This window comes from Podarcis bocagei (genome assembly GCF_964188305.1).
Source record: "Podarcis bocagei genome assembly, chromosome: 9".
Classification (NCBI taxonomy): Eukaryota; Metazoa; Chordata; class Lepidosauria; order Squamata; family Lacertidae; genus Podarcis; species Podarcis bocagei.
The window spans coordinates 70,760,834-70,773,376 of NC_138134.1; the positions used below are offsets into that span (position 1 = coordinate 70,760,834).

Sequence of the window (12,543 nt, forward strand, 5' to 3'; positions counted from 1 at the left end):
CTTTGGTACGTATCTGGTATACGAACCCCCCTTTGTGTTCCTTTTCTTATCTTGATTTTTCAGTCTTTTCTTTGAATCATGGCTTGCATGACATTTTTCTTTCTTTTCCTTTTTCGCTGTTTGCAAAGACTCTTGGGAGGATTTGACAGATTTGGTGGAGCAATTGCGCGATGATACAGAAGGTGCGTGCCACACCAACATCTTTCAGCTATTATTTCCATTTCATTTTCAACTGGCTTTTCTTGTCTGTCTTTGAGCTGGATCACCAGGTACCCTCCAGTGATAGCAACTGGATCATACATGTTTGTAACTGTATTGTGCTGACCTTTCCTTTGTTAAAATGTTTGTTTTTCCTTTTGAAAAACCAGTTGCATGTATTATTTTCTCAGAATGCATCCATCCTGATATTTATTTTGGGAAGTGAGAGGTAGCACAGCCCACATCAAGTTCCATGGCTTGTTCACTGTATAGCAGTCTACTTCTGAAGTTTTGGGGTGTCTTTATACATGGGCACAAAAGATCTCATAAAGGACCATACAGTTTCCTACATGTGGTTGGAAGACCACTTCTTCACTCTCTTACTTCCCAATCATTGTTCTACACCACTTCCTTCCTTATTGCCGACTTCTAAAACTTGTGCGGAATTCGAGTCGTTGTACTGTTCACCATAGATATCTTGCTGGTTTCTTCTGATAATTTTATGCAGCAGAAGCAAAGTGTGGTGCTTTGTGATCCCATGTCTGTTTCGTTTTTCCTGGCACACTGTCTCAGAATTATTGTAGTGCAAATGGATGCACATAGTACATGTGTGGGATTGTGCAAATTCATTATCACTGTAGAACAAAATACCATGAGGAGGGAATGTGTATATTTGGGAAATGATACCAATAAGTGTGCCTCTGCAAGACAAATACAGTTTTTGAACATAATCCATTCCAGAAGACCGTTCGACTTCTGAAACGTTCAAAAACCGAAAATCAAAGGGCGGTCGGCAAAATCCATTGAAAAAATGGAGAAACGCGCCTTGGAAGCTGTTTGACTTCCGAGGCACGTTCGAAAATGGAAGCAATTACTTCTGGGTTGCTGGTGTTCGGGTTCCAAATTGTTCGTCAATGGAGATGTTCGAGAACCGAGGTTTGACCGTAATCCTTTATAGAGGGTGGGGATTAAATGGGGAAATGGCACCAGGGGAAGGGGATCTACTCCTTGTGTTGAGATCCTGATCGGATTTCCTCCCCTTGTGTTGTTGTTTTCAATGTGGGAGATTATACCACAACCGTGAGTCTCCCACCTTGTGTCTAGTTGTGCCCTAAGGCGTACTTTATCGCTGTCTTAAGAGTTCTGTTTTCACCTAACCTTGTTGTACATATGGTGTAGTTGCTTATGTTTTGTTTAGCATTTAGAGCTACACTTGCTTTGGTTGACAGGAAAAATGGGGATGTACAGAGGAAGCAAAATCCCAGAAAGAGGAAGGATGGCAAACATGACCTTTAGACCTTTCTCACAAGATATGTTCTATAGAGCAGCAAAACACACATTCCATGGAGTTGTAAAAACATTGTTTGAGTTGGGTCACCTTGAAGTGAGAAATTCTTAGTTTGTAATCCTGCACATGCATACCCTGGAGTGAACTCCTTTCTTCAGAATAGGATTGTGCTGTTAAGAAGATTGAAAAAATGTTCATCTATGTATTACACATTTGAAAGCAATAACATTAAATGCTGAAGCTCCTGAAGGAGGCAAAGAATAATGGTACAGTCTAGCGCAGAAAAGCTGATGAATTGTTATGCAGACTTTTTAAAAATTGCAAACTGATATGGAAATAGGAGGAACTGAACTTTAGATTGGAAAATGAGAAACCAAAATTGACAGATTTGCCCGTCTGTAACTTGCCCTGGCCCAAACCTTTGCCATAGATTTTGTCATGCGAGTTTCAGGTTTTTCCTGTGGAAATTGGGGAGGATCTATTGCCAAGTTTATGAATCCACTCCGCTAACAGAGGACATTGTCTAAACAAGGTGAGGTAGTGGTTCAAAGAGCTTTGAGTTCAGATTTTGAGCTTTTTTAGAACCAGTTGCAATGGTTGTTTTAGACAGGCAGATGTTTTTATCTGTTCCTGTGTGCCTCACTGCAGAACTAAGATCAGGCTTCCTCAAACTTGGCCCTCCATATGTTTTTGGCCTACAACTCCCATGATCCTTAGCTAGCAGGACCAGTGGTCAGGGATGATGGGAATTGTAGTCTCAAAACATCTGGAGGGCCAAAGTTGAGGAAGCCTGACAAAGATAGTTATAGCATCCTAATCGACAGAGGATATGGTTCATGGGGACAATGCCCAGTGTTGCCTGCTCAAAATGTAAAGGAAGCATTTGCAATTTGATTACAGTTTATACATGCTTTGCAGTGAAAAGAATCCATTTTAAATCTGCTTTCTGTGTCGACTCATTTAAACAAATGCATTCATGTCAGTGTATTAGATTATGTTGCTTTTCCATTCCAGAGTCCTCACTGTCTGTCCTTGTAGTGACTGCAACACAGTGTACTTTCAAGTGGGTTTATATTAACAAAGTAGTTAGCCAGCTTCATCCAGCAGCCTTGTTAGTTAGCTGAGAAACTTCTTACTGTTGCAGTTTTGACTGTCTCTCTCACATGTATGCATTTATATGTTGATATGATCTTTGGAGTTGGTTAGGAATACAATGTCTGCTTTGTATCTGTACTTCCTCCTTTGAAAAATATGTCAGGGAAATCCTCTGTTGGAATACAGTTTCATAGTGGCTGACATCACTCTTTCAAGACAGATAAGTTGTTTTACAAATCCCAAGGCCTATATTGCTACAATAAAATTGTATTCTACAATAAAAGTAGAGAGAATGTCAATATGGGAATGTCAGTAAATAGGCAGATTCAAATTATATGTGATTAGTTTGTCTTCTCTTCAGAGGCAGAGGAGATGATTCATTGGGATATACGTATATCATATATTTGATAAATGAGATCAACTACACTTCTGCAGATCTCATTCCTCCAAAAATAGTTATAATGTCTCATTGGTCAACGACCAGCTTGGCTTCATTTTGGGAGCACATACATTTCAGGCATTAATCTGTCATTGCTGCTCTCAGTTTTATATATTGAGATAATCAAATGATAAACTGTTGTGTTTCTGATTAAAAACATGCACACATTTGAGCTTCATCTTGCCATTCAAATTTGACCTCAGTGCATGCATTTGTAGTCCAAGACCAAATCTGCTTTCCATCTATACCCTTTTGTCCTTGTTCCCACCTCCCAATGCATTGATTCATATATTTTAATTTTGCACGAACAGGCCATGCATGCAGGAGTCAGCTGACTGGCGTGTGCCTTTCTTTTAATGCATCCACCCAGGAATTGCATAATAGCAAACATCCAATAATTCTCTATTCACTACAAGCTTGTGTGTGCATACTGTACTTTACGTTCAGTCCTAAAGTGACAGGCTTTCCACACTCAAAAATAGGAAGATGGTTGTGGGAGAAATCAGTACAGTGACATACAGTGAAATCAACAGGGGGGAAATGATTATGCCAATAAAGGCTGAGTGAGTGAGTGAGTGAATGAATGAATGAATGAAGAGGGGGAAATGAAGCAGGGAGATCTGCAAAAATAATTGTTCTTCAGTTTTCCAGTATTGCAGAAACATTTTTATTTTTATTTTAAAAAACATGACTGCATTTGTGATTTCTGGAGCTCGCTGAAAATAGGCACTACACAACTGAAATCAAGAGTGATGTAGATCATTGTGGAAGAAATTGAAACAAAACAGTAATATACACTGAGATCAAATTTTAAAAAGCTTTGGAGAAATAATTGTTTTTCTGTTTTCCAATTGTCAATATTTCACAAATCTGTTTCCCCCCACTTTCATGTAAAAAAAAATAACCAAACCAACAGGGCTGTGGAAGCTCACCAGAAATAGGCACTACTGCTGTCTGAGCAGTACTGGTTTTAGGAGGATCTAGAGCAGTGGTTCCCAACCTTTTTTGGCGATGCCCCAGTCGTGACCGACTCTGGGGTTGCGGCGCTCATCTCACTTTATTGGCCGAGGGAGCCGGCGTACAGCTTCCAGGTCATGTGGCCAGCATGACTAAGCCGCTTCTGGTGAACCAGAGCAGCACACGGAAACGCCGTTTACCTTCCCGCCGGAGTGGTTCCTATTTATCTACTTGCACTTTGATGTGCTTTCGAACTGCTAGGTTGGCAGGAGCAGGGACCCAGCAATGGGAGCTCACTCCGTCACGGGGATTTGAACCGCCGACCTTATGATCGGCAAGCCCTAGGCTCTGTGGTTTAGACCACAGTGCCACCCGCATCCCCATGCCCCACCTAAGCATCTCTAAAATCCTGATGCCCCTCCTCCGTGATATAATTCTTATTATTCAAAAAAAGAACTCCTATTCACTTGGAGGAAGTCTAAAAGGCCATTCATTGTTAATAACTCATTCTTGAATTCCCGCCCCCTTAAAAATCAAATTGCCCCCTTGTGGGGTGTGTGCCTCAAGTTGGGAACCACAGATCTAGAGGGCATAGAAAGGGGAGCAGCAAAAATGGATGCTTGATCCACTTCCAGGAAAAAACCTGTCTGCTGTTTCTAGTAGCGTAGTTTGGAGTTGTGTTTTCCAAAACTCAATGGATTATCTCTAGATTGAAGAAATCCAAAATTTCACTGGAACGTTATCAGGACAGGAACTATTTAGGTGGGGTGAATGTGGACGACCTTACATAAAAAGGACTGCTAATTGCTTCAAATGTATATTAAACTCAAGTGTGGACAAACCCTTGGTTAATGTTGGAACTCACACATATTGCCTTTAATTGCTCATGAAACAGAATTCTGGGCAGAAATCCTATTGATATCTTTTTTTGGTTTAATTTGTTAAATACTGCTTGCATGTAATTTGTACATATACTTTGTTTGTACATATACTTTCTCCAAATTTAATTGCTTATGTAATTGGCTTGACTGGCCGTTTCCTGAGACATTTATAACCTAATTGTGAATGTGTGAGTTAGCATTACATGCAAAGGCATTTTCTTGTGTAAAACAGGCTTAATTTAGAACATAAATACAGATTTTTTAAAACTTGCTTTAAAAAATGTAAAACAGATCTTAGGGGTTTTAAAAAGGATGCTCAAGAAAATATCTAAAACAGCCTAATTTGAGGTGCTTTGGAGACTGTCTAGTTTGGTTTGGGTCTGAGTCTGAATCCTGATATGAAAAAAAATGAAGCTATTGGACCAAGTTTGGAGACAAAGAGGTACAACAGTATCTGTTAGGGATATATTTTTAATGTTTTTCAAAAAGTATTGTCTATAATTTTGACAGACATGGATGACACTTTCAGGCTTGTTACCCCTTCTGAGGGGATGAATCCTGCCAAATTTCCAAAGGACACCTACAGTTGTTTTCCTACTAGGGCAAGATTTAGAATTTTGAGGTGGATAAAGACAATGACTTGATCTCTCCTATTGTTTTGTGGGCAATTTTGTAGGAAAATAGCACCCACCAGAGAGGTGCTCCTAGATAAGAAACCTGCCAAATTACAGATGAATATCCTGTATCTGGGAGGAGTTTTTTTATGTGCTAGGTGTCCTTAAAGTTGGGCGGGGGTTTTTTTGTGGGGTAAGGATTCGCTTCTCTCTCTGCTGTTTTACAGGCAAAAACATTATCATGAAAATGGTATACATTGTAGAGGTATCTCTAAGAAAGCAGTCTGCAGCATTTCCAGAATAATGGGTGTAAGGGCTATGGAGTTATGATGAATAGGGTTGAGGGGAAGCCTTAGGCTTCTGTTCTGCCCCGTTGGCACTAAAAGTCATAGGAACTGAAAGCAAAACTGATTTGACAGGAGTGGATGTGTGAGTATGTGACTAAGATGCAAAAGGACCTTAGCATCCCACATTTTCCCAGCTAGCAGTACTAGCAGGACTAGCAAAGAGCACAGATAAGAACAAGATGATGCAAGATACAAGGTGATAATTGCACCATCCCTTTCCCAAAACACTGTGATTGGAGAGCTCTGGAAAAATCATTCCCTCTGATTAGAAGCTAGATCTGTCAGTCACCAAAGAGCTGTATCCTCCTCCCTCTGCCCATTCTGCTGTTTTCCTTATGGCTAATTTCTCTAGAAAATCCCTGCCACAAGTCTCCTAAACCTTTTCCCCAGAGACACTCAGTTTTTCTTTGTTTACTAATTTAAATATTCCGGTAACTGAATCACTTTTGGCTCTGTCTGATGTGCTGCTGTTGCCATAGTTTTAAAAAACAAGACCTATAGCTTTGGTTTCTACAAATACTCTGCCTTTCAGTATCCATAGTCTCCCTTACGTTAAAAATAACAGTTGCCCATTGAAAATGATTTTCCATCGAGGCATTTTTCTGACCAAACTTGTCTGTGTGTTTTGTTGCAGATCCCAACTATCTCATGGCTAATGAACGCATGAACCTGATGAACATGGCTAAGCTGAGCATAAAGGGCTTGATTGAATCTGCTCTTAATCTTGGGAGAACTTTGGACTCTGACTATGCACCCCTCCAGCAGTTTTTTGTAGTGATGGAACATTGTCTCAAACATGGCTTAAAAGGTGGGTGATTGTGATGGCAAACCTACTTGAGTGATTAGGTCCACAATGTTAAATTGCTATTCCACCTCTGCATGTGGTCACTTTTTTTTTTGTCCTATGCACAAAGCTGCCCACAGAAATAATACTTATGTGGGTGTTATTTTATTTAGCATATTTTTATTCTGCCTTTCTACTATTTAGGTCTTCAAGGCAGCTTACACAGATGTTAGACTAAAGTTGTTTTCAGTCAAATTAGGCAGGGGCAGGTTTCTACGTGAAGGTGTTCCCACCCCTTAATTCTCTTAGGGTCTAGAAGAAATCAGCAGACTTTCTCACTCAGTGCTCACTGTCTGTTCTGGAGGTCCAGTCTACCCCCTGATATTGCCTTCCAGCAATGCCACAGTGGCAGTAGCAGGACAAAGAGAGACGTCTCTGTAAAGTGTGTCACCCTAGAACAATATGGGAGCAAAACAGATAAGTGTCCTGGTCACAGCCATTCCTGTCACACAGTTCTCTTTGTAAGCACCTAACTTGATGGTGCTTAAGAGCCAATCACAAGAGGAGAGAAAGAGAATTGCCCTCCTGCCTGCTGATAATCAGGTTCTTCAGAAAATTGAGGTTCTGGAGCCAAAACCAGCCCCTGAAGGGATGCCAGCTGGCCCACCAGTTGCAGCCTAAAAGGGGGTGAGTGTGCACGTGTTGACTCACAACCCCTCTCTCACTTCTCACAGGTGGAAAAATAGTTCCTGTCTCATCATGCATACTGTAGCAGAGACTTCTGTACTGGTTGCTATAGAGCAGTATTTTTCCATTAAAGGCTTAAGCAAACTTTTCTTTTATAATGAGTCTGAATCCTTAGACAGGAACTATTTTTCCACCTGTGAGAAGTGAGGGAGGGGTCAACACTTCTACGCTCACCCCCTAAAGTGGATTTCTAGCAACTTCTGTTGCCAAAGATGCCTCTTCCTGCACAACTCTTATACTTCTAGTACTCACCATGAAGTTGTTGCAGGAAGTGCCACACTTTTTAACAACAACAAAAAAGAGGTGCTGGTACTGTGTATCCCCTTGAGTATCCCCTAGGGGAAAAAGCACTGCATTACAGCAGTGTTTCCCAACCTTTTTTGGGCAAAGGCACACTTGTTTGATGAAAAAAATCTCGAGGCACACCACCATTACAGCCCCGTGACGTCAGCGCGCAGCGTCACGCCGGGAGGGACGCACGAAAGTGTAAGTTTCAATTTTTTTTCCTCCCCCTTGCCGGGGAACCTCCAAGCTTTGGGGGTGGGGGGGGGAGGAGGCAGCAAAGCGAGGCAGGAAGGAGAGCGCGGCTTGGCTGGGTGAGCTTTGGCAGGGGCAGGGAATGAGAGCCGCGAGGCGGGCGCTGCGGACGGAGGCGCTGCCCGCCGAGCTCGCAGGCAGCCAGGCAGGCAGACGGCGAGAGCCCCGCGCTGGGCGGCCTCTCCTCGCCGCCGCCGCCCCGCCTCTCGCCGCCCGACTCCCCCGCCTCCCTCCAGGCAACATCTCGCGGCACACCAGGCAACATCTCGCGGCACACTAGTGTGCCGCGGAACAGTGGTTGGGAAACACTGCATTACAGTATTTGCTGAAAAACTGCACTGGAGAGACACTCAAGTCTGAAAACAGGAAATGAAGAAACGGGGGGGGGGGGAAGAAACAGGGGGAAGAAAAAATGAACTGCTTCTTTCTTCCCGTAATTGCGTACCTGCTGCCTCTGCATGGCTCCTTGTCTGAAATAATTACACTGTTCGCAGAAGGATTATAGAGCACAACAGAGCATAGGATAAAGGTGAAGGAGCAGTGTAAACGGATTAATATTTTGGGTGGGCTGTTGTATATGATTTGTATTTCTAAGGCAATTCACATGATCCCATTGTAATTTTAAGATGTTGATTCAGATATAAGGAGTAACAATGCTTTTATCTAGCCAAGAAGACTTTCCTGGGCCAAAACAAGTCATTTTGGGGACCTCTGGAGTTGGTAGAGAAGTTTGTCCCTGAAGCTGGAGAAATCACAGCAAGTGTTAAAGATCTGCCAGGGTTGAAGTAAGTGAAGACTTTGTCTACCCTTTCAACAAGAAGCTGGTCAGGCATTTGCCAGGGATGCTGTAGGGCAGTGGCCATCAACCAGAAGTCTATTCAGCACACAAATAGTTAGCAACTTGCCCAGCTTTCCACAGCTTCTCTGCCTTCAGTTTAGCTGCCTGTTTCCTGTCATGTCTGAACTGGACTAAAATGTCAATTCTGTGTGCGACAACAATGAAACAGGCAAATTCAGCATTGCAAATGAAGAGATTTGAAAGCAATAGCAAATTTTAGAAATCTGTTGGGCCATATTTGGAATATTATGGTTCTCATTCCCCCAACTAAAAACTAATTTTCTTGCATGGAGCAAGAAAAGATCATCTTAGTGAGCTACAGTCTGCATCACTAAAATAAAATATTATCTCAATTTTACTATTTATTTTGGGTGTGGAAGTTGGAATGTAGATTATATAACAACATATATCTTTTTGTCTCTGGTATTGATAGGACGCCTGTGGGTAGAGGAAGGGCATGGCTTCGCCTAGCTCTCATGCAGAAGAAGCTTTCTGAGTACATGAAAGCCTTGATAAACAGAAGGGAAATTCTCAGGTTAGTAGTTTGCTGTTTCTTGACCCAGAGAAGCCTTGCTTTCAATAAAAAGGGATTTATTACATAAGCAAATTGTTCTCTGTGGGTATCTTCTCTGTGCGCCTCTGTATTCATAATTTGACTCGTTGTTCTGGCACTTCCAGAGGTTGTTTTGATAGCAGCATGGGTGGAATGCATAATCTTGTTTGGAGACTTGCTAAAGTGTCATAATTTCTTTGAATACCTGCCTGCCAGCATTGAGGGCTCTAGAAAGGAACTCAAAGGTTTCCCGTAGACATGACTTTACTCTACACCGAGAAAAAAATGTGTACACTGTCACAAATTTTTGAAAGCACTTGAAATTTTACTAGACATTTTACTGTAGAAAAATAAGATAAATAGGTTCCTGTCTGCAGGCTAACTTTGCATATGAAATGAAGTGAGAGCCAGTGTGGTGTAGTGGTTAAGAGCGGTAGTCACGTAATCTGGGAAACCGGGTTCGTGTCTCCGCTCCTCCACATGCAGCTGCTGGGTGACCTTGGGCCAGTCACACTTCTGTGAAGTCTCTCAGCCCCACTCACCTCACAGAGTGTTTGTTGTGGGGGAGGAAGGGAAAGGAGAATGTTAGCCGCTTTGAGACTCCTTCGGGTAGTGGTAAAGCAGGATATCAAATCCAAACTCTTCTTCTTCTTAATCTTGCTGGCAGTAAATGGATTGCAGTTCAGGAGAGTGGGAATGCACAGCAGCTGCCCGTTCTAAACTCTGTGGGTGTGTTTGTGCATGCGCACATACACATTCTCTCTGTTTGCTCTTGAGCCACTATAGGTCAGAAATACACATATAGAATCATAGAGTTGGAAGGGACCACGAGGATTGCCTAGTCCAGCCCCCTGCAAATGCAGAAATCTTTCACCCAACATGGGGTTTGAACCCAGGCCATGAGATTTAGAGTCTCATGCTCTACCAACTGAGCTATAGAGCGTGGACTATAGACAGATTCAATGTAAATAATGCATGCGGTGATTGCCTTCTGTTTTCTTTTAAAAGAATATAGTTATGGAAACCCATTTCCTTGCTCTTAATGTTTTCGGAATTTTGAAGCTTTCACTAATTTTACATGCCTGTTGGTTATTCACAATGACCTTGATGCAAGCAAGCCGTTCAGACTTCTAACATTGGCCTCCTCTTGCACATGTGTCATGATCCCATCCTGTACATGCGGTCTCATGAGCCATGAAAGAAAAGTTTCCGTTTTAATCCTGAAATGACGCCATGGCAAATACTGGAGCTTTTCTACCATGACCCCAAGTACTTCCCGCACTTCCTGCTATTTTCTCTTAATATAACATCCAGGATGAAGAAGAGCCCCATAAAACTTGCTGACTGCTTTCATACAATCATGGAACTATAGAGTTGAAAGGGACCCTGAGGGTCATCTAGTCCAATCCCCTGCCATGAAGGAATTCTGTCTGCAGCTCTCCCAGGGTGGGCGCCAACCACCAACCTTCTGGCTTACAGATGGACACACTGACCCATTGTGCCATCTCTGAGCCAGTGTTGTAAAGTTTTGATTGGTTGACATTTTGATTTATTTCTTTTAATTCTGAAGGCCTATAAATGATATATTTATAAAATTCACTTTATTTTGCAATGAAAGTGGACAGGAAAATAAAACTTTAATCAGTTTATCTTCCCTTTTGCAAGTTCTCAATGGACAAAAAATGGGGCAGCCATTATTTTTTTCCATACAGTGCCACATAGCATCATTCCTGGGGAGAGGCATTTTCGTTCAGCCACTCTCAAAAGTGCAGAGTAGCCAGGAGACCGTAAGTAAGCCGCTTAGTGAATGAAAAATGTTTATAGAAGGAAAGAAGGCATTCCTGGCCACCTTGTATAATTGTTTGCAATAGAATACCCCCTCCAAAAGCAAGGTATATTCATGCCCCTCTGAAGTTATCAAAATTGCCCCACAAATCTCTCTGTATGTGTTGAGGGATGAAGGATCTGTATCAAACCCTAATAATCCTCTGTCCCATTCTCCTAGCCTTGTTTTAAAGTTGGAATCCCTGCTTCCTGTGATTGAATAATGTAGATAATTGAACAAGGATTCTCTTGCAGAGTGACTGGCTTGGCTTCCACTGCCTCCTGGCTAATCATCACAAACTATAGTAAAACTTAAAAGCTTTCTTATCAACTCATCCACTAGGCTGAGCAGTACATAACCATGAGTAGATTTGTTGATATCTGGAATATAGTGATTTGACAAGCTTTATCTCAACTTGTTTTGCAGTGAGTTTTATGAACCTAACGCGCTAATGATGGAAGAAGAAGGTGCCATAATTGCTGGTCTTTTAGTAGGTCTGAATGTAATTGATGCAAACTTTTGCATGAAGGGTGAAGACTTGGATTCACAGGTGATGGATATTTTGTTCCCCTATATACTCTCTTTAGTTGTTTCCATTTGGCTCTTGAAAAAGTAATAAAAAAGGAGAAAAAAGGCATGACTGTGATGCAATTTGGCTAGTCAGTGGCTGCTACACAAATCAAGATTCACTGAAATCTAAATAAAGGATTTTCCTACTGGTTGAGGTTTTTTTGGCTTAGGGAACTAAGATACTTTGTGGTATGGTTTTCTATTTTCTTGGCATTTATCAGTGAAGAGGGTTTTAGTTTTTTTAGGTTTTACTGTATGTCTGTTTCCATTTGAAACAATATAGCTGTTCTCTGCACATCTCTAAGCAGCCGTTTCTTCATTCTTGTTACTAGTTACTTTAAACTAGTAAAATAGCCTGGTAGTTTCTTTTCCTTTGTTCTGATTTGAAGTGAAAGCAGAAAAAGGAAGTCGTCTCAGAACCAGGTGAAAGCATCCTCAAGGGCAAATCTTTGTGCTTTAAAAAAAACCCAATTCTGTTGTGTTGAGCAAACACACATTTTTCTGTACAGAATCACAATTTTTGAAAATTTGTATTTTAAAATATTGACTTGCTCAGTGTTCATGATTTATTCTTGGACTTCTGAGAAAGTCGAAGTATGATAGGAGGGAGAGATGTGAGGATAAGTGAGGAGCATTCAAAACATCTATCTGTACGGACAGCTGACTGTGAAGATGCCAAGCTAAGCTGCCCTCCTCAAGCAGTGTGCAAGTTCTTCCATACCATGGGGGCTAGAAACCTGCATGTTTAAGAAAGTTTATGGGATCCATATTCTTTGCTGGCTTCTAGATTTATGAACATAGAATTGTAGAGCAGGAGTCACCAACATTTTTAAGCCTGTGGGTGCTTTTTCAAATTAGAGAAAGTGTTGT

General features: G+C 41.6%; 1 protein-coding gene across 8 annotated transcripts in view; it reads left to right on the plus strand.

Annotated features, from left to right (window-relative positions):
* Positions 1–12,543, plus strand: part of RUFY3 (RUN and FYVE domain containing 3) — a 49,029-nt gene that overhangs the window by 17,535 nt on the left and 18,951 nt on the right. For 5 of the 8 annotated variants that reach the window (XR_014011368.1, XR_014011370.1, XM_081207073.1 and 2 more), the window contains exons 2-5: positions 6,454–6,627; positions 8,555–8,672; positions 9,159–9,260; positions 11,530–11,653. Coding sequence is in view for 5 of the 8 variants with exons in the window: in XM_081207073.1 (XP_081063199.1) it covers positions 6,454–6,627; positions 8,555–8,672; positions 9,159–9,260; positions 11,530–11,653 (518 nt within the window). In the remaining 3 variants the exon portion in view is untranslated. Of the gene's footprint in view, positions 1–128; positions 183–6,453; positions 6,628–8,554; positions 8,673–9,158; positions 9,261–11,529; positions 11,654–12,543 lie in introns of all 8 variants that reach the window. The other 3 variants (XR_014011369.1, XM_081207077.1, XM_081207074.1) reach the window with 1 other exon arrangement.